This window comes from Heterodontus francisci, chromosome 12 (assembly GCF_036365525.1).
Source record: "Heterodontus francisci isolate sHetFra1 chromosome 12, sHetFra1.hap1, whole genome shotgun sequence".
Classification (NCBI taxonomy): Eukaryota; Metazoa; Chordata; class Chondrichthyes; order Heterodontiformes; family Heterodontidae; genus Heterodontus; species Heterodontus francisci.
In genome coordinates this window covers 90,997,636-91,019,659 of record NC_090382.1, presented here as the reverse complement: position 1 = coordinate 91,019,659, position 22,024 = coordinate 90,997,636, and the positions used below count along the sequence as shown (strand labels likewise).

Sequence of the window (22,024 nt, the reverse complement as noted above, 5' to 3'; positions counted from 1 at the left end):
GGGTTATATCATCCCTCTGATTCTCTTCCTGCCTCCTACAAAGTTTGCTTCTCCATTGTGAAGATCAGTTTTTCCAAGTATAATTGACCAGCTGCAACTCCACACCATTCCTATCGGCTGTTCTGTGCCACTCCTGCAGCGTTTAGCATACATATGGTGGATTACTTTTCTGTTTCCATTATGTAAGGGACTATCCATTTTGAAGAGCCATAAGCTGGGTTTGTTAGGAGGCCAAACAAGGTGATGGATTTGCTGTTCGAATTTCAGGATTAAGCTAACCTCTGTAATTCTAATAGGGCCAAACAGGTCCACAGCACATCAAGGCACTATTGATCAGTGGTCAGCTAACCTGGCTGCCTGATGGAACCTAGAAGGGTAGGCCTCTCACTGAGGGACCAGGTGACCTTGCAGACCAGTGCCTTAGTGGGTAGGGTGGTCCTAGCTGGACAAGCTCATCAATGCTTTGTACTGTTGAGAAGTGTAATTTTTAGCTGACTAAACTCCAGCAGTTTCATCTGCAGACTTGAGGGTTTGAAAACCTTAACATCAACCTGTATCCAAGTTCTGTAGACTTGGGTAAGTGATGTCTTTCCCTCTGTGCCAAGAAATGTCATTGTTTCGTTCAGAGTTATTCAGCTGATTTGAATGGGAGGGGGGGGGGAGAGAAATAAAATGTTTCAAGTAAACATGATAGCCATTCTGAATACAGTTAGATCTTACAGCAGAGATTAAGTGACTGGTTTGCTATTGACTGAGGGGGGAATGTTTGCTAGGGAGTGGGGTGTAGTAGATCCATGAATAGCCTTTCAGTCCCTGCACTTGATCTGAATTCAATTAAATTAGATTTCTGTGTCTTGGGATCTAAAATTTCTGATAGGAGAAAGATAAAATGGCCCACAGGTTGAAACTTTGTGCTTTTGTCACTGTTCTTACTGATTTGGTATATATTAATTTTGTGTGGAAGAAACTATTTTATATTGTAGACTGTAGTAACAGTTAAACACCAAAATATCCAAAAGACAGATGTGCTGGATCAACCTTAGATTTTTTGAAGGAACAGCAGAGGATGTATAAAGGAAATGGACTCCATGGTTTATATGAATTTGCTAAAGGCATTTGATGAGATCACAAACTACTCATGCCAATAACATGAATTTAAGAAAAGTGTGACTTCAAAAAAAAAGCCTGGGGGGTAGAATCAAAGAGCAGAGGTAAAAGGAAGTTTTGTGGACTGGACAGATGTAATGAGTGATGGTCTATATTGGTTTAAACTTATTTACTCCATTATTAAATAATAACCTAACAAGACTTGGGGATGTGGTTTGTGAAAAACAGGAGGACACAGACGGACTTGCCGGCCGGGTGATGGCAGATGCAGTTTAGTGTTTAAAACAAATGGAAGTGCAGTGGTACACTTGTTAAGAAAATACAGCTTAAATGATAAGATTTTAAAGCAGAGGTGCAGATACACAAGGTAGCAAGCCAGTAGACAAGGTCATAAGATGAGAAATTGTATCCTTAGTTTTGTATCATAGAATACAAAAGCAAGGTGGTATTTGAACTTCAACACTTTCACGTAGAGCTGAGAAATAAGGGGTGACCTTATTTCCTTATGACCTTAAGAGGTCTTTAAGACAGAGGGGGTTATGATAAGGTAAATAGTGATTGATTGTTCCCACTGGTCAGTGAGATGGTAATGAGAGAATCATAGTTTTGCAAAGCTACTTTAATTCATTATTTCTTTGAATAAAGGGTGATTGGAATAGAAATTCTTTGCCACAAACTATTTTAAACAGGGATTATTATTTTAAAATGGAATTGGATAACTGCTTGAAAAAGTACAGCATTAAAATGCATGGCCGCATGTGTCTTGTGGAGAAAAATACCAAAACAGGCCAGTGACCGTTATCGTTTTTCTGTGCTGTATAATTCTGATTTTATTCTAACTTCCATGTGTGTAAACCTAGTTTACAGAACATACTATGCCATTCCATCTGTTTTGCAAGGACCATTTTTACGGGATGTAGGTAAATGGATGTTGGGAAGAGAGGTTATATTGAGTTGGAATTTTGACATGGTATTGAAGAAATTTCTTAACTTCTGCTCCAGCAGCAATCACAGTTATAACATAAGGCGCTGTGTGTGACAAAGGATTGAGATATCCATAAAACCGAATGATATAATTCACACTAATGTAAAAACTATATTTATACAACAGATCTACATAGCTGTATTGAGAATACCCGGTACCTGCCTGAATTTTTTTTAAACCCTGTTCTGATTTAAATTCTGAGAGCAAAGCTCAAGTACCCTAATACTGAATTTATCAACTGTTTCATTTGGTATTTTATAATTTGTAGTGGGTTGTGAATTTTGATCGTTAATCTTGGGCATTGCTGATGGACACAGCATAAATCTTTATTCATTTCCCTTAAAAATCAAGATAAAAAGATAAATATGACACACAAAGTGCCAAGGTGTTTCACACAAGCACAATCAGCCAAATTATTGATGCCAAATCAAAGGAGGAAATATTAGGGGTGATTGAAAGATTGATCAGAAGTTGATTTTAAGCAGCATCTTAAAAATGGCGAATGAAATGGAGACAAGTTTAAGGGAGGAATTCCAGAACTTGGGGCACAGAGGGCTGGACGTACTGCTGCTAACGGTGGAGTGAATAGGAGTGGGTGAGGCACAAGAGATTGAAGGTGGACAGTTCTCGGAGGATTGTAAGGCTGGAGAAGATCGCCTTTTATTCTATTCGTTCTTGTGATGAGTGTCGCTGGCAAGACCAGCATTTATTGCTTATCGCGAATTGCATTTGAACTGAGTGGCTTGTGGAGCCATTTCAGAGGACAGTTAAGAATCAATCATATTGCTGTGGGTCTGGAGTCACATTTGACCAGATCGGACAAGGACGTTCAATTTCCTACCCTGAAGGACATTGGTGAACCAGATGGGTTTTACAATAATCTGGTAGTTTCATGATCATTGAGACTAGCATTTTATTCCAGGTATATTAATTATATTTAATTCCCTCCGCTGCCATGGTGGAATTTGAACACATGCCACCAGAGTATTAGCCTGGGCCATTTGATTACTAGTCCACTAATGTTACCACTATGCCACCATTCCCCTAGTTACAAGGGTAAATTATTCTTGTAGCAGAAATTACCAGTTATGAGAGAATGCTTTTACTGTAAAATATCGATCTGAAAATAGTAGAGTACTATTGCATTCCAGATGATTGCTTTTCTTTCTGTAAATTTCTACTGATGAACAGAAGTTTACATTTAGATAGCATGTTATATCTGAAGTATGATTGACAAAATGTGCACGTGTAATGTTTTATTGGCCAATCTTCCATTGCTTTGAGATGGACCTTTAAGCACGGAGATGTTATATTAAGTGGACACTGATTTACTCTCGCTAGGGGCAGCTCTGCCAACTTGGAGGCCTTTGATCTGGCAGGATTGAGGTGGGGCCTCAAATTCTCGTATTTTGATAGGGATTGATGAGGTGTGTTCAAGGGTCCGAGCATACGAACATACATACAAATGAACATACCAATTAGGAGCAGGAGTAGACCACTCGGCCCTTCGAGCCTGTTCCTCCATTCAATAAGTTCATGGCTGAACTGATAACTCTACATTTCCACCTACTGCTGATAACCTTCTACCCCCTTGCTTATCAAGAATCTATCTACCTCTGCCTTCAAAATATTTAAACACTCTGCTTCCATTGCCTTTTGAGGAAGAGAATTCCAAAAACTCACGACTCTGAGAGAAAAAAATTCTCATCTCTGTCTTAAATGGGCAACCTCTTATTTTTAAACAGTGACCCCTAGTTCTAGATTCTCTCAAAAGGGGAAACATCCTTTCCACATCCACCCTGTCAAGACCTCTCAGGATGTTATATGTTTCAGTGAAGATGCCTCTTGCCTTTCTAAATTCCAGTAGATACAAACCTAGCCTGTCCAATCTTTCCTCATAAGACAGCCTGCCCATTCCAGGTATTAGTCTAGTAAACCTTCTCTGTACTGCCTCCAATGCATTTACATCCTACTTTAAAGAGACCAGTACTGTACACAGTACTCCAGATGTGGTCTCACCAATGCCCTGTATAGCTGAAGCATAACTTCCCTACGTTTGTCTTCAATTCCCCTCGCAATAATTGATAACATTCTATTAGCTTTCCTAATTATGTGCTGTACCTGCATACTAACCTTTTGCGATTCATGCTCTGGGGCACCCAGATCCCTCTGCAGCTCGGAGCTCTGCAATCTCTCTCCATTTAGATAATCTTTTTTATTCTTCCTGCCAAATTGAGCATACTGAGTTGAAGGTGGCCCTTTCCCTCGCTTTCTTGGCTGAGGATTTTGTATTGGATAAAACAACAGTGGGATGGAGGTTGGGTGAGAGTATCCTAAAAGTCTAGTTGGTACCTTTTGATAACTCTGGTTAAATGCATTAGATTGTATGTAACAGCAATATCTCAGGTTTTATAACTGACATATGATTAGCCAATCTCATTTGAGTCATGGGAGCACTAACATTTTCATTTCAGTTTTGGAAAGATGGGGAGCCAGAGTTTCTGTACCCGATGACTTATTTAACCACAACTGCAATTGCGGTTAAGTGAATAGGATTGGATATGGCTTTTTAAACCGCTGACTGATTGAAGCCTCCATTTAGGAGTGGAATTGAAGAGTTTGGGCACAGAAGGCATCTGTCCTCAGCAGAGAGGGAATTTTAATTTTTTGAAGTTTTGGGATGTGAGCGTCGCTGGCAGTTCTGATGAAGGAACAGCACTATATTTCCAAGCCAAGATGATGTGAGACTAGGAGGGGAATGTATAGATGGTGGTGTTACTGTGCGGCTACTGCCCTTGGTCTAGGTGGTATAGGTCACCGATCAGGGAGGTGCTCCTGAAGAACCTTTGGCAAGTTGCTGCATTGCATTCTGACTATAGTCCACACTGCAGCCGTGGTATGCCGATGGTGGAGGGAGTAGATATTTAAGCCAGTCATTTGGTTACCCATCAAGTGAACTGCTTTGCGCTGTATAGGGTCAAGGTTCTTGAGTTTTTTGAAGTTGCATTCATCCAGGCAAGTGTAGAATATTCCATTACACCCCTGACTACCCTGTAGGTAGTATTGTGTGTTTGGGAAGTTAGGGGCAACATTCCCCCAAATTTTTTGTTGTTGTCATGGCCTATTCATTTAAGTGCACGGGTCTTTTAAACTCCTGTGCGACTGCTTAAGTGCGGTAGATTAAAGAGGCAACTTGTGCTTAGTCTGCACAGGAACATATGGGTTGCTTTGTGGCTTAGAGGGAACATTGTTTAGGAGGTGTGCCACTCACCACAGAATACCCAGCCTCTGAGCTGTTCTCATAGCAACGGCATTTATATGGCTGGTCCAGTTGAGTTTCTGGTCAGTGATGACTCCCAGGATGTTAAATAGGGAACTTGATGGTAATGCCATCAAATGTTATTGCAAAGTGGTATGACTCTGTTGTCTTAGAGATAGTCATTGCCTGACACCTAGTGTGGTGTGATGTAGAAGGTTTCTTTATTTTAAATAGGTTGGTCTGGATGAAATCATATTCCAGAGACTTGAGCATGTAATCCAAGCTGGCAGTGCTGAGGGAATGCTGGTGTCATTTTTCAGATGAGATGTTGAAGCAATTTGTATATGTACACCCTAGGTCTCTTTGTTTCTGCATGTTTAAGTTGTACTATTTAGTTTATGTTGGCACCCAATTCTTCATATCAAAATGCTTAACTTCACGCTTTTGTGTGTTAAATTGCATCTGCCGCATGTTTGCCCATTTCACCAGTCTATGACCTGTTGAAGTCTGTTCCTATCCTTCTGTTTACTATATTTGAGTTTTGTGTCATCTGCACACTGTGGAATTATGCCCTGTATTATCTAAGTCCAGATCATTATATATCAAAAGGAGTATACTTCACTCGAGTCTGAAAAAGAGCTGTTCTCAGCCAATTTCATATCCATGCTGCCACTAGCCCTTTAATTCTGTAGTCTTCAGTTTTGCTAACAGGTCTGATATGATTCTTGATCTTTTGAAAGACTGTATACACCAACTGCACTACCTTCATCAGCCCTTTCTGTTACTTCATCAAAGAACTAAACTTCAGAAAGTACTTCATTGGCTGTAAGGCACATTGGGACATCCTGAGGTTGTGCAAGATGGTATATAAATACAAGTCTTTCCTTTCTCGATTCTCAGTCTGTGTTATTAGAATGTAGGAGAATACTGGGTGCTTAAAATCATAGAATGGTTACAGCACAGAGGGAAGCCATATGGCCCCACAGGTCTGTGCTGGACTTGAAGGGGGTTGTGACTGTCGTAAGTTGTCACTATAATGGAGTGCTTTTTTCATTTTGGGCTTCATTTTACTGGGGAGTGTTCCTAACCTGTCTGGTTTCTTTCTGGTTACAATGCTTTGTGCTGTCTAACATCACCAAAGGACCTGCATAATGAGGTGGGATTACCGATTTGTAAAAGAAATTCAAAGGGTTATTAAAAAATACTTTTGAATCAGGTTAGCAGAATTGCTCAATGTAAAGTACATTAACAGTTTAACTGAAGACAAGGTGGACGTCAGTCAGAATACTGCTTTGGTCCATGAACTAATCCGGATGAGAAGATTGTTACAGCTAATTAATTTAAAATGGAACAAAACTTGCTCAAAATGCTAATCATTTGATTAATTATTGCAGTCTTTTTTAAGCTGTAGGAATAACTTGCAAATGGCCTACTGATGGTTTCTGTATATAGTATCCAGCAACTTGCATTATTATAACATTGCTCACTTGACACTTCAAAGTGCTTTAAACTAAGGTCAAAACTGAGTAGTAAAGTGATACTGGAGAGGGTCATTGTGGAGCGGCAGAAGACATGGAAGAGATGGCAACGAAGAGCTTTTTGAAAGCAGACAAGAAAGTGGCACAACAGAGAAAAATTGGTTTAGCATTCCATGGGACACCTGTGCAGTGGTTAAATGAGCCATCTCTCTTGGTGCAGAAGCAAAATACTGTAGATGCTGGAAATCTGAAATGAAAATAGAAAATGCTGGAAATACTCAGCAGGCCTAGCAGTATCTGTGGGGAGAGACACAGTGTTCATAGTCACCTGATGCTGCCAGACATAGAAACATAGAAAATAGGAGCAGGAGTAGGCCCTTTGGGCCTGCTCCGCCATTCAAAAAAGATCGTGGCTGATCGTCTCAGTACCCGCTTCCTGCTTTCTCCCCATATCCCTTGATCCCTTTGGCATTAAGAAATATATCTATCTCCTTCTTGAATATATTTAATAACTTGGCCTCCACTGCCTTCTGTGGTAGAGAATTCCACTGGTTCACCACCCTCTGAGTGAAGAAATTTCTCCTCATCTCTGTTCTAAATGGCATACCCTGTATCCTGAGATTGTGACCCCTGGTTCTGGACACCCCAGCCATCGGGAACATCCTCCCTGCACCTAACCTGTCTAGTCCTGTTAGAATTTTATTGGTTTCTATGAAATCCCCTCTCGTTCTTCTAAACTGTAGTGAGTATAGGCCTAGTCGATCCAATCACTCCTCATACATCAATCCTGCCATCTCAGGAATCAGCCTAGCAAATCATCTTTGCACTCCCTCCATGGCAAGAACATCCTTCCTCAGATAAGGAGACCAAAACTGCACACAATACTACAGATGTGGTCTCACATCATCCTGTAGTCAAATCCTATTGCAATGAAGGCCAACATACAATTTGCCTTCCTAACTACTTGCTGCACCTGAATGCTTACTTTCAACGACTGGTGTACAAGGACACCCAGGTCTCATTGCACCTCCCCCTTTCCCAATCTATCACCATTCAGATAATCTGCCTTTCCGGTTTTATAACCAAAGTGGATAACCTCACATTTATCCACGTTATACTGCATCTGCTATGCATTTGCCCACTCACCCAACTTGTCCAAATCACATTGGAGCCTCACATTCTCCTCACAGCTCACATTCCCCCCCAGCTTTGTGTCATCTGCAAACTTGGAAATGTTACATTTAATTCCCTCACCCAAGTTAGTAATATATATTGTGAATAGCTGGGGCCCAAGCACCAATCCCTGCGGTACCCCACTAGTCATGCCTGCCACGCGGAAAAAGACCCGTTTATTCCTACTCTCTCTGTTTTCTGTCTGTCAACCAATTCTCAATCCATGCTAGTATATTACCCCCAATCTCGTGTGCTGTAATTTTGCACACTAATCTCTTATGTGGGACCTTGTCAAAAGCTTTCTGCAAATCCAAATACACCACATCCACTGATTCTCCCTTTATCTATTCTAATAGTTACATCCTCAAAAAAACTCGTAGATTTACTAAGCATGATTTCCCTTTCGTCAACCCATGCTGACTTTGCCCAATCTTGTTTAAGCTTTCCAGGTGTTCTGCTATCACATCCTTTATAATAGACTCTAGCATTTTTCCCACTATTGATGTAAGGTGAACTGGCCTGTAATGCCCTGTTTTTTTTGTCTCTCCCTCTTTTTTTAAATAGTGGGGTTACATTTGCCACCCTCCAATCTGTAGGAACTGCTTCAGAGTCTATAGAATTTTGGAAGATTCCAGGGACGCTTCCTTTAGTACTCTAGGATGTAGATTATCAGGCCCTGGGGATTTGTCAGCCTTTAACCCCATCAATTTCCTTAGCACTATTTCTTTACTAATACTGATTTCCTTCAGTTTCTCTCTATCTAGACCCTCGGTTCCCTAACATTTCTAGGAGGTTATTTATGTCCTCCTTTGTGAAGACAGAACCAAAGTATGTGTTTAATTGTTCTGCCATTTCTTTGTTCCCCATAATAATTTTCCCCATTTCTGACTGTAAGGGACCTACATTTGTCTTCACTAATCTTTTTCTCTTCACATATTTATAGAAGCTTTTACAGTCAGTTTTTATGTTCCCCGCAAGTTTACACTCATACTCTATTTTCCCCTGCTTAATCAACCTCTTTGTCCTCCTTTGCTGAATTCTAAACTGCTCCCAATCCTCAGACTTGCTGCTTTTTCTGGCAACTTTATATGCCTCCTCTTTGGATCTAATACAACCCTAATTTCTTTTGTATGCTACAGTTGAGCCACCTTTCCGGTTTTATTTTTGTGCCAGACAGGAATGAATAATTGTTGTAATTCATGCACACATTCTTTGAATATTATCCATTGCCAACCCTTTTAGTAAAGTTCCCCAATCTGCCATAGCCAACTTGCACCTCGTACCTTCGTAGTTTCCTTTATTTAGATTCATGACCCTAGTTTCGGATTCAACTACTTCACTCCCCATCTTTAATGAAGAATTCTATCATGTTATGGTCCCTCCTCCCCGAGGGACCCCGCACAACAAGATTGTGAATTAATCCTTTCTCATTGCACAATACCTGGTCTAGGATAGCCTGTTCTGTAGTTGGTTCCTCAACGTATTGGTCTTAAAAAAAAAAACAGTCACATACACACTCCAGGAAATCCTCCTCCACAGTATTATTGCTAATTTGGTTTGACCATTCTATATGTAGATTAAAGTCATCCATGATTACAGTTGTACCCTTATTGCATGCATCTGTAATTTCCTGTTTAATGCCATCCCTTACATTTCCACTACTGTTTGGGGACCTATAGACAACACCCACCAACGTCTTCTGCCCTTTGGTGGTTCTTAGCTTCCCCCCATACAGATTCTACATGATTTTCCGAGCCAGTATCCTTCCTCACTATTGCATTGATTTCTTCCTTTACTAACAACGCTACCCCACCTCCTTTTTGCCTGTCCTTCCTAAATATTGAATACCCCTGGATGTTCACTTCCCATTCTTGGTCACCCTGCATTCATGTGTCCGTAATCGCAACTATATCTTAACCATATATATCTATTTGTGCTGTTAATTCATCTACCTTACTGTGAATGCATCGCACATTAAGACACAATGACTTTAGACTTAGCTTTTTAACTATGTTAGTCATCTTAGCTTTATTTTGCACTGTGGCCCCATTTGTTTCCCGCCCTTGTTTTCTCTGCCTTCCATTTTTGCTTCTTGCCTTTCTGTCTTTCAATTCTATCCTTGTTTCCCCCTCCTCTGTCTCCCTGCTCAGATTCCCATCCCCCTGCCATTTTACTTTAAACCCTCCCTGCCAGCACGAGCAAACCCCCCTCTGAGGAAATTGGACCCGGTCCTGCCCAGATGCAACCCTTCCAGGAGACCTGCTGAATATTTCCAGTATTTTCTGTCTCAGTTGGTGGCTGGAGGGAGCTGGGGTACAAGCAAAAGTTCTAGTGATGGAAAAGTGGAAAATGACTATGGAAATATATGCATGGAAGAAACCCATATGGTAAGATGGGGCTGAGGAGGTAGAGGGATTTGAAAATGAAAAGGCAAATTTTAAAGTAAACTCTAGGACATGGATGTGGTGATGTGGTGTTACACAGATCAGGTAGCTTGCTCTAACCAGTCATAACTTACAGCCAATGTCCCAGACTCCTCCAACACCATCCCCATGTATGCCCGTCCCATTGGCAGGACCAGAGGTGGCAACACAGTGGTATACAGTCAGGAAGGAGTTGCCCTGGGAGAGCTCAACATTGATTCCCGACCCCATGAAGGCTCATGGCATTATGTCTGATATAGGCAAGGAAACCTTCTGCTGATTACCATCTACGGCCCTCCTCAGCTGATGAATAAGTATTGCTCCCATGTCGAACACCACTTGGAAGAAGCACTGAGGGTAGCAAGGGCACAGAATGTACTTTGGGTGGAGGACTTCAATGCCCATCACCAAAAGTGGCTTGATAGCACCAGTGTTGACTGAGCTGGCCGAGTCCTGAAGGACACATCTGGCAGATGGGACCTGCGGCAGGTGGTGAGGGAACCAACAAGAGGGAAAAACCTACTTGACCTCGCCCTCACTAATCTATCTGTTGCAGATGTATCTGTCCATGACAGTAGTGGTAAGAGTGACCACCGCACCATCTTTGTGGAAACGAAGTCCCAACTTCACACTATGGCTACCGTCCATCATATTGTGTGGCTACCACTGTGCTACATGGAATAGCTTCAGAACAGATCTAGCAGTGGAAAACTGGGCATCAATGAAGCATTGTGGGGCAGCAGAATTGTATTCAACCACTAGCTGTAATCTCATGGCTGAGCATGTCCCTCACTCTACCATTACTATCAAGCCAGAGAATCAACCTTGGTTCAATGAAGAGTGCAGGAGAGCATGTCAGGAGCAGGAGCAGCACCAGGCATACAGAAGAATGAGATGCCAACTTGATGAAACTACACCACAGGACTATGTGTGTCAAACAGTGGAAACAGCACGCGATAGAGCTAAACAATCCCATAACCAATGCATCAGATCAAAGCTCTGCAGTCTTCCCACATCCAGTCATGAATGGTAGTGCACAGTTAAACAACTTAACAGGAGGAGGAGGATCTACAAACATACACAGCATCAATGATGGGGGAGCCCAGCATGTCCGTGCGAAAGACCAGGCTAAAGCATTTGCAGCCATCTTCAGCCAGAAGTACCAAGTAGATGATCCACCTCTGCCTCCTTCTGTGGTCCCCAGCGTCAGAGAAACCAGTCTTCAACCAGTTTGATTGAGCTGAAGGCACTGGTTACAGTAAAGGCTGTGGGCCCTGACAACATCCCAGCAGTAGTGCTGAAGGCTTGTGATCCAAAACTAGCCGCGCCCTGAGCAAAGCTGTTCCAGTACAACTACAGCCCTGGCATCTACCCAACAATGTGGAAAATTGCCACGGTATGTCCTGTCCACAAAAAGCAGGACGAATCCAATCCGGCCAGTTACTGCCCCATCAGTCTACTCTCGATCATTAGCAAAGTAATGGAAGGTGTAGTTGACAGTGCTATCCAGCAGCACTTAGACAGCAGTAACCTGCTCACCAGTTGTCAGTTTGGGTTCTGCCAGGGCAACTCAACTCCAGGCCTCATTACAGCCTTTGTTCAAACATGGAAAAAAAGAGCTGAATTCGAGATATGGTGAGAGTGCCTGCCCTTGACATCACGGTAGCATTTGACCGAGTGTGGCATCAGGAAACTCGCAAAATAGAAGTCGGTGGGGATCAGGGGGATAAAACTCGAGGCAGTGGCGTAGTGGTATTGTCACTGGACTAGTAACCCAGAGACGCAGGATATTGCTCTGGGGACATGGGTTCAAATCCCACCACAGCAGAAGGCGGAATTTGAATTTAATTAATAAATCTGGAATTAAAAAGCTAGTCTAATGATCATGAAACCATTGTCGATTGTTGTAAAAACCCATCTGGTTCACTAATGTCGTTTAGGGAAGGAAATCCGCTGTCCTTATCTGGTCTGGCCTACATGTGACTCCAGACCCATAGCAATATGGTTGACTCTTACATGCCCTCTGAAATGGTCTATCAAGCCACTCAGTTGTATCTGACTGCTACGAAGTCAATAAAAAGGAAGGAAACTGGACGGACCACCCGGCATCGACCTAGGCACCGGAAACGACAACGGCAAACCCAGCCCTATGGACCCTGCACAGTCCTCCTTACTAACATCTGGGGGCTTGTGCCAAAGTTGGGAGAGCTGTCCCACAGACTAGTCAAGCAACAGCCTGACATAGTCATACTCACGGCATCATGACAATGTCCCAGACACTGCCATCACCATCCCTGGGTATGTCCTGTCCCACCGGCAGGACAGATCCACCAGAGGTCGTGGCACAGTGGTATACAGTAGGAAGGGAGTTGCCCTGGACGTCCTCAACATCAACTCTGGATCCCATGAAGTTTCATGGCATCAGATCAAACATGGACATGGAAACCTCCTGCTCATTACCACCTACGACCCTCTATCAGCTGATGAGTCAGTACTCCTCCATGTTAAACAGCACTTGGAAGCACTGAGGGTGGCGAGGGCACAAAATGTACTCTGGGTGGGGGACTTCAATGTCCATCACCAAGAGTGGCTCGGTAGCACCACTACTGACCGAGCTGGCCGAGTCCGAAAGGACATATCTGCTAGACTGGGTATGCGGCAGGTGGTGAGGGAACCAAGAGGGGAAAACATACTTGACCTCGTCCTCGCCAATCTGCTTGCCGCAGATGCATATGTCCATGACAATATTGGGAGGAGTGACCACCGCACAGTCCTTGTGGAGACAAAGTTCCGCCTTCACATTGAGGATACCCTCCATTGTGTTGTGTGGCACTACCACCGTGCTAAATGGGATAGATTTCAAACCGATCGAGCAATGCAAAACTGAGCATCCATGAGGCACTGTGGGCCATCAGCAGCTGCAGAATTGTACTCAACCACGATCTGTAACCTCATGGCCCGGCATATCCCCCACTCTACCATTACCATCAAGCCAGGAGACCAACCCTGGTTCAATGAAGAGTGCAGGAGGGCATGCCAGGAGCAGCACCAGGCATATCTCAAAATGAGGTGTCAACCTGGTGAAGCTACAACCCAGGACTATTTGCGTGTCAAACTGCGTAAGCAGCATGCGATAGACAGAGCTAAGCGATCCCATAACCAACGGATCATATTCTAAGCTCTGCAGTCCTGCCACATCCAGCCGTGAATGGTGGTGGACTATTAAACAACTAACAGGAGGAGGTGGCTCCACAAATATCCCCATCCTCAATGATGGGGGAGCCCAACACATCAGTGCGAAAGATAAGGCTGAAGCATTTGCAACAACCTTCAGCCAGAAGTGCCGAGTTGATGATCCATCTCGGCCTCCTCCTGAAGTTCCCAGCATCACAGATGCTAGACTTCAGCCAATTCGATTCACTCCACATGATAAGAAACGACTGAAGGCACTGGATACTGCAAAAGCTATGGGCCCTGACAATATTCTGGCAATAGTACTGAAGACCTGTGCTGCAGAACTTGCCGCGCCCCTAGCCAAGCTGATCCAGTACAGCTACAACGCTGGCATCTACCCTGCAATGTGGAAAATTGCCCAGGTATGTCCTGTACACACAAAGCAGGACAAGTCCAACCCGGCCAATTACCGCCCCATCAGCCTACTCTCAATCATCAGTAAAATGATGGAAAGTGTCATCAGTGCTATCAAGTGGCACTTGCTTAGCAATAACATGCTCAGTGATGCTCAGTTTGGGTTCTGCCAAGGCCACTCAGCTCCTGACCTCATTACAGCCTTGGTTCAAACATGGACAAAAGAGCTGAACTCTAGGTGAGGTGAGAGTGACTGCCCTTGACATCAAGGCAGCATTTCACTGAGTATGGCATCAAGGAGCCCTAGCAAAACTGACGTCAATGGGAATCAGGGGGAACTTCCTCTGCTGGCTGGAATCATACCTAGCGCAAAGGAAGATGGTTGTGGTTGTTGGAGGTCAATCATCTGAGCTCCAGGACATCACTGCAGGAGTTCCTCAGGGTCGTGTCCTAGGCCCAACCATCTTCAGCTACTTCGATGACCGTCCTTCGATCAAAAGGTCAGAAGTTGGGATGGTTGCTGATAATTGCACAATGTTCAGCACCATTCGTGACTCCTCAGATACTGAAGCAGTCTGTGTAGAAATGCAGCAAGACCTGGACAATATCCAGGCTTGGGCTGATAAGTAGCCAGTAACATTTGTGCCACACAACTGCCAGGCAATGACCATCTCCAACAAGAGAGAATCTAACCATCTCCCCTTGACATTCAACAGCATTACCATCGCTGAATCCCCCACTATCAACATCCTAGGGGCTACCATTGACCAGAAACTGAACTGGAGTAGCCATATAAATGCTGTGGCTATAAGAGCAGGTCAGAGACTAGGAATCCTGAGGCGAGTAACTCCCCTCCTGACTCCCCAAAGCCTGTCCACCATCTACAAGGCACAGTCAGTAGTGTGATAGAATATTCTCTACTTTCCTGGATGGGTGCAGCTGCAACAACACTCAAGAAGCTTGACACCATCCAGGACAAAGCAGCCCGCTTGATTGGCACCCCATCCGCAAACATTCACTCTCTCCACTACCAACGCACAGTGGCAGCAGTGTACCATCTACAAGATGCAATGCACCAAGGCTCCTTAGACAGCACCTTCCAAACCCGTGACCTCTACCAACTAGAAGGACAAGGGCAGCAAATGCATGGGAACACCACCACCACCACCTGCAAGTTCCCCTCCAAGTCCCACACCATCCTGACTTGGAACTAAGTCGCCGTTCCTTCACTGTCGCTGGGTCAAAATCCTGCAACTCCCTTCCTAACAGCTCTGTGGGTCTACCTATCCCAAATGGACTGCAGCGGTTCAAGAAGGCAGCTCACCACCTTCTCAAGGGCAATTAGGGATGGGCAATAAATGCTGGTCTGGCCAGCGATGCCCACATCCCATGAATGAATAAAACAAAAACTCCTGGTTGGAGTCATACCTAACACAGAGGAAGATGGTTGTGGTTGTTGGAGGCCAATCATCTCAGCCACAGGACATTGCTGCAGCAGTTCCTCCGGGTAATGTCCCAGGCACAATCATTTTCAGCTGCTGCATCATTGAGCTTCCCTTTGTCGTAAGGTCAAAAGTGGGGATGTTTGCTGATTGTACAGTGTTCAGTACCCTTTGGAACTCCTCAGATACTGAAGCATTCTGTGTCCACATGCACAAGACCTTGGCAACATTCAGGTTTGGATTGATAAGCGGCAAGTAATATTCACGCCACAAGTGCTAGGCAATGATCATCTCCAACAAGAAAGAATCTATCATTTCATCTTGATGTTCAATGGCATTACCATTGCTGAATCTCCCACTATCAACAACCTGGGGGTTACCATTAATCAAAAACTTAACCAGCCATATAAATACCGTGGCCTGTTTTTGTAGCCAGAGGCTTGGAATTCTGTGCTGAGTAACTCACTTCCTGATTCCCCAAAGCCAGTCCACCATCTGCAAGGTGTAAGTCAGGTGTGTTACAAAATACTCCACTTGCCTGGATGACTGCAGCTGCAACACCAACAGCGCCCCGAAAGCATGATACCATCCAGGACAAAGCAGCCCGTTTGATCAGTATCTTATCCACCACCTTCAACGTTCACTCTCTGTACCACCGGTGCATAGTGGCAGCACAAAATGCACTGCAGCAACTTTCCAGGCCTCCTTCAACAGAACCTTTCAAACCTGTGACGTCTACTACCTAGAAGGACAAGGGCAGTAGATACATGGGAACAACACCACTTGCAAGTTCCTCTCCAAGCCACACACCATCCTGACTTGGAAATATATTGCCGTTCCTTCACTGTCACTGGGCCAAAGTCCTGGAGCTTCCTCCCTAACCACACAGTGAGTGTACCTACACCGGATAGATTGCAGCAGTTCAAGAAAGCGGCTCGCCACCACCTTCTCAAGGGCATTTAGGGGTGGGTAACAAATGCTGGCCTTGTCAGCAACGCCCACATTCCGTGAAACAAATTTTCTTTTAAATTTCTAGATTAGAGAGGTTAAGCCTCTATGTTAATGGTAGTGAGCTAGCCAAGAAGGTAGGGAATAATTCAGAAGTACAATAAAAACAGGTTGGTTGCACTGATTCTTGGGAGATGAACCAATTTATCAAGATCCTGCCACCCCCCCGCCCCCCCCTCAATGATGGTCAAGGCCAGAACTGCTGATAGACAAAAATGTTGGCTTCATTTTCACTGACAAAGCAGAAAGAGGTTTTGAATTATCCAAGGCTTCATGTCAAGACAGGCAATTGGAGTGCAGCACCAACATTTGGATAAATGGGGAAGGCATTTAAGTGTCATCAATATACCTTTGAAACTGATCTCTTCTGGATAGTAATGGCAAAGTCGTATGTAAATGATGAGGGGAGGTGACTGCATAGGCAGAAGGTGGTAACTCATTTGAGATGATGTAATGCCTGTATTCCGACAGATATAAGTAGAACTAGATGAGAACACTGCCACAAAAGAGTGGTGAATGTGGTGGAGAAGTCACGTGCAACGTGGCGAGATGATCATAGTCACCATCTCACCAATGCAGTATCTAAACTGTGAATAGGATGGAAGGTATGTAGGATTAACTTAAACAAGGAATGGTGGTCAGCGAAGATGGGGCTAACAAAATGAAGTATATGTTAATCCAAGAACGGATGAAGAGAGCAGATAGTGAGCTTCATGGGCATGATGGGTGTACTGAGGGAGATTTTAGGGACGAGAACTTAGGAGGGCAGGCAAGAGCTGGGAGTTGAGCATTAAAGAGGCAACTGCAGCCAAAGTTGTAGTTTACATTCAGGAAAAGTTTCTAATTTGGTTTCGTGTCGAAGGTACTTCTAAGGCCGTAGTTTGCGGTGAAGTGGATGAGTTTCCGTTCTACGGATGTTCTTGGAGCAGTTAACAGTTTATTTAAAGGAGATGGAGTGATGGTACAGCTTGAGGTGATACAGCCAGATCTGGCAGGCAACCAGAGCAAGCACAATCTTATGAACTGTGGGTGTGACCCCTATACAGGAAGGGGGGAGGTTGTGTTATGGTCCTGAGTTTGAGTGGCAAAAGTGCCATTAGCAGCATGACAGTTGTAGAGGAGGATGATGGAAGCTTTAGGTATTCAATAGTGCCATAGAACCTTGCTTGCTTTAAGTTTGTGTTCTTCTTAGCCCCATTGTACATCTTTGTATATCCAGAAATAAACTGGCTTTGTTATAAACCTTTCCCCATGTAACCGGGTCTCTTATCTTTTCTTTCAAAATTGCAGAAGAAAAATTTACTTCCTGATTGGTGAGAAGAGATGTAAGAAGAGATGTGATGTGCGTGTGCCTTTCAGATCAGTGAAGCCTTTTACTGTTGCTTCACACATTTCTCCATGGCATCACAGACTGGGTAAGTATCTAAAGCTTTGGTTATTGTATGTTTGGATACATTTGATTGGGTTTAATGTTACATGTTTGAGTGTGAATAGACTTTGGAATAGAATTTCTTTGATTTTGAATATAGTCTTGATTTTTCTCTTCAGAGCTTGATATTTGGAGATTTTTAAAAAAAAAATTGTTGCTCTTGAGATTGTTTTAAATCATTATTTACAATGTGCTTCAGGTGTGTTTATACTACGGCTACTGACCTGGTACCATTGGCCACAGTTGAGAATCTAACCATGCAGAGCCCTACATTGCTTGGCCCCTTCCTGATTGGGACGTTTAGCTCTCCTATTTAGGAGAGAGCTCTGTGCACACCTGAATATGTACATGAGCAGAGCTGTCACCCTAAAGGTTACAAATTTAACTGTCTAGACAGTTGGTGCGAGATGTATCTCTGCTGTCCTAACATTTCAGTTACCAGATAGGTTTACAGAATGTCTTGGGGGTCCAATTTTGCTAATCAGATTTGACACCACACTGGATTTACATGTGTCAAACCAGAGCAGTGTGAAACTGCCCTCTTCAGAGTTTTATTCTGGAGCCATTTTGGTCCCTGACTTTGGATTTACACCAATTTAGCACAAGTACGAAGAAGCAATGTCCGCTTCCTACCAATGCTAAACTAGCGTGTAAGCACACCCTTGGAAATATTTGAAGTTGTCTTGTTTCTTTGATTTTTGCCTTTGGTTTATAAGCAAGTAAATATAAATTGTCAGCCTGCCACTGTGGTTTGGATACAGTGGGTCACAAGATTGAAGGCAATGAAGAGGTCAAGGAGGATGTAGTGAGACAAAGTTATAAGCACTTCTGTAGTCTCAAGCTTGGGTACTACACAATTTGTTGATTTGAGCCACTGTATAATGACACCAATTTTGGTTTAAAATTTTTAACTTTTGATGCAAATCTCTCTCCAAAATGCATCACCATTTGTTTTAACAGGTTTGCAGTATCTCATGCATGGTGATTATAAACCTTGTTGACTGCCCTGCATAATATGAGTGCATGCAAAACATGTAAATGGTGGAATATAAACTGAACCCACAGCTGCCAGTTGTATGGGATTTTTGTACTATTGTACTCATGAACCCAACAAGCATAAGCAGCTTATCATTTATATCATAAGCAAAGTGCCAAGGCTGGCAGCCCTCTTTGCATAGCGTTCTATCACACGTACAGCAGGCATTCGATTTAAACCAGATGAAATCCTTTTGTTTTATTCTAAGCTGTGGGTCAATTTAGATTGGATCCTAAAGGTGTAGACTAATTAGAAAATTAAAAAAAAACTGAAATGTTAGACTTTATTTCCCAATGGTAAGGAACAAGGCAGACTTCACAACCACATACTACCACAGTTGATTTTTAGTAGAATCTTGGATCTGGAGGGGTTTGCCACTTCTGCTCTTTAAATTGACATAGTACTTCCAGATGTGTTGGATTTCAAACTTATGTTTAATAGCATGAAAAATGTCTTCAATTTTTAAAAAGTTTAAATGTTTTTTGCGTTTAGAATACAGTATGATTTTTATTATTGTGTGTTGGGAACAAAGGTCCTCAAATTCAACTTTGGATGCAATTCGGATGTTCTGCAGTTGAATTTTTATTTGAATTTCAATTTTTTCAATTATTTCTGATTATATTATGAAAAGGATGTAGAGGTAGTGGAGAAAGTGTTATCACCCTTCTCAAAAAAAAAAAAAACTTGACCGCTCCATTCTTGCAAATTACCACCCCATCACCAACCTTCCTTCCTTCTACAATGTCCTTGAACGTGCTGTCTTCTCCCAAATTCGTGCCCATATTTCCAGGAACTCTGTTTTGAATCCCTCCAATTGGGTTTCCGCCACAGTACCAAAACTGACTCTTAAAGTCACAAAGACAGCCTGTGTGACTGTGACAAAGGTAAGCTATCATTCCTCGTCCTTCTCGACCTGTCTGTAGTCTTTGATATGGTTGAACACGCCATCCTGTTCCAGTGTGTCTCCCTGTCATCCAGCTGGGCGGGACTGCACTTGCCTGGTTCTGTTCTTCTCTATCTAATGGTATTACTTAGAATGGCTTCTCTTCCTGCTCCTGCTTGGTTACCTCTGCTGTCTCTCAAGGATCGATTCCTTCCTATTTCTCATCCACATGATGCCCCTCGGTGACCTCATCTAAAAACACCATTCATTTCCATATGTACGCTTATGACACCCTGCTGTACCTCACCACCATCCTCTCAACCCCTCCACTGTCTCTAAAATGTCAGACCACTTGTCCAGCATCCAGTACTGGATAAAGAGAAATTTCCTCCAACTAAATATTGGGAAGACTGAAACCATTGTTTTTGGTCAAATTCTTATCCCTAGCCACTGATTCCGTTCCTGTGCCTGGCAACTATCTGAGGCTGAAACAGACTGTTTGCAACCTTGGTGTCATATTTGACCCGAGGATGAGCTTCCAGCCGCATATCCATGCCTTCGCGAAGACTGCCTATTTCCACTTCCATAACGCCACCCAAGTCCACCCCTGCCTCGGTTCATCTGCTGAAACCCTTATCTATGCCTTTGTAATCTCTAGACTTGGCTATTTCAACTCCTGGCCAGCCTCCCACATTCTATCCTCCGTGAACTTGTCATTCAAAATTCTGCTGCCCTTGTCCTAACTTTCACACCAAGCCCTGTTCAGTTATCACCCCTGTGTTCACTGACCTACATTAGCTCTGTACTAAGTAACGCATCAATTATAAAATTCTGATCCTTATTTTCAAACCCCTCTGGTTTGCTCCTCCCATCTGTAATCTCCTCCAGTCCTAGAACCCTCCTCTAATCTCCGATTTTAATTGCTGTACTTCTGGCAGTTGTGCCTTCAGCTGCGAAGACCCTCTGGTCTGAAATTCCCTCCCTAACCTCCTGTTTTTTCCTCTTCCAAGATGTTCCTTAAAACCTGCATCATATCTCTTGTGGCTCAGTGTCAAATTTTTGTTTATGCTTGTAAAGTTCCTCAGTTGAAGGTGCTATATAAATGCATGTTGTTGTAATCTTTGGCTTCAGATAGCTAAACTATTTACAAAGTTCAGATAACTTGAGGCCTGAAAAATTAATGCTGAATTGAACTTGCAAATCTTAACACCATCCTGATAAATATCTCGTGGTTGCATTGAGGCACAGGAAATTGGTAGAGCGCTTAAAAATGAACTGCTACTGCTCCTTTTGCAGACAGGGTGCTTGGGTATATTACAAAGCAGCAACTGAATTGAATGATTTACTGGACAGTAAAAGAATGAAGTATTTAATTGTTTATAAAGTCACAATCTAGAAATTGTATTCTGAATTGTTGCATATTGTGCAAGCTATGTAAGGCAATTTATTTTAAAACTTAGTTTCTACTATAGATTATGATCAGGAAAGAAACATCATAGATTAATCCATTAAAACAGTCTGAGAAATGTGAAGAATTATTGAGAGTGAATGGAAAGGTAAAGCTATCATATGGTCAAAACAAGCAAAAACAAATGATGGAGAGATGATGACTGACGACAGCAAGACTGCCAAAGGATTAATCCACTACTTTGCAATAACGCTCAAAAAATAAATGCTGAAAATGAAGATGCAGTTAAGTGCTGAGTGAGGACTTAAACTTTTAAAATCACAAAGGTGATGAGATAAGCAAGTTGCAGAAGTAGGAAAGGGGTCTGATGGGGCACCGCTATGCTGAATTGTGCCTTTCATATTGTCATGGAATGAGGTGATGATACTTAGTAGCTTTGGTGGACATCCGATCTTTGCTAGTAGTCTGAAGAGACCACGTCTGCTGACTAGGTCAGAGGCTTTGGTGAGATCAATGAAAGCAACATAGAGGGCCTTATTAGACCCCTTTTCTATCCTGAGATTCATGAAACAGGGCTGTGTTCTCGCACCTACACTGTTTGGGATCTTCTCACTGCTGCTCTCACATGCAGTCAAGTCTTCAGAAGAAGGAATTTTCCTCCACACAAGATCAGATGTCAGGTTGTTCAACCTTGCCCATCTTAGAGCGAAGACCAAAGTTTGGAAGGTCCTCATCAGCAAAGAGGAGTTCCCTGACGATGCTGCATTAACATCCCATACAGAAGAGTATCTGCAGAGACTCATTG

At 43.1% G+C, this 22,024-nt stretch overlaps 1 protein-coding gene across 7 annotated transcripts in view; it reads left to right on the top strand.

Moving 5' to 3' along the window:
* aff4 (AF4/FMR2 family, member 4) overlaps positions 1-22,024 on the top strand; it is a 150,473-nt gene that overhangs the window by 10,431 nt on the left and 118,018 nt on the right. For all 7 annotated transcript variants that reach the window (XM_068043847.1, XM_068043850.1, XM_068043852.1 and 4 more), the window contains one exon: positions 17,754-17,878. Coding sequence is in view for 1 of the 7 variants with exons in the window: in XM_068043850.1 (XP_067899951.1) it covers positions 17,862-17,878 (17 nt within the window). In the remaining 6 variants the exon portion in view is untranslated. The remainder of the gene's footprint in view (positions 1-17,753; positions 17,879-22,024) is intronic.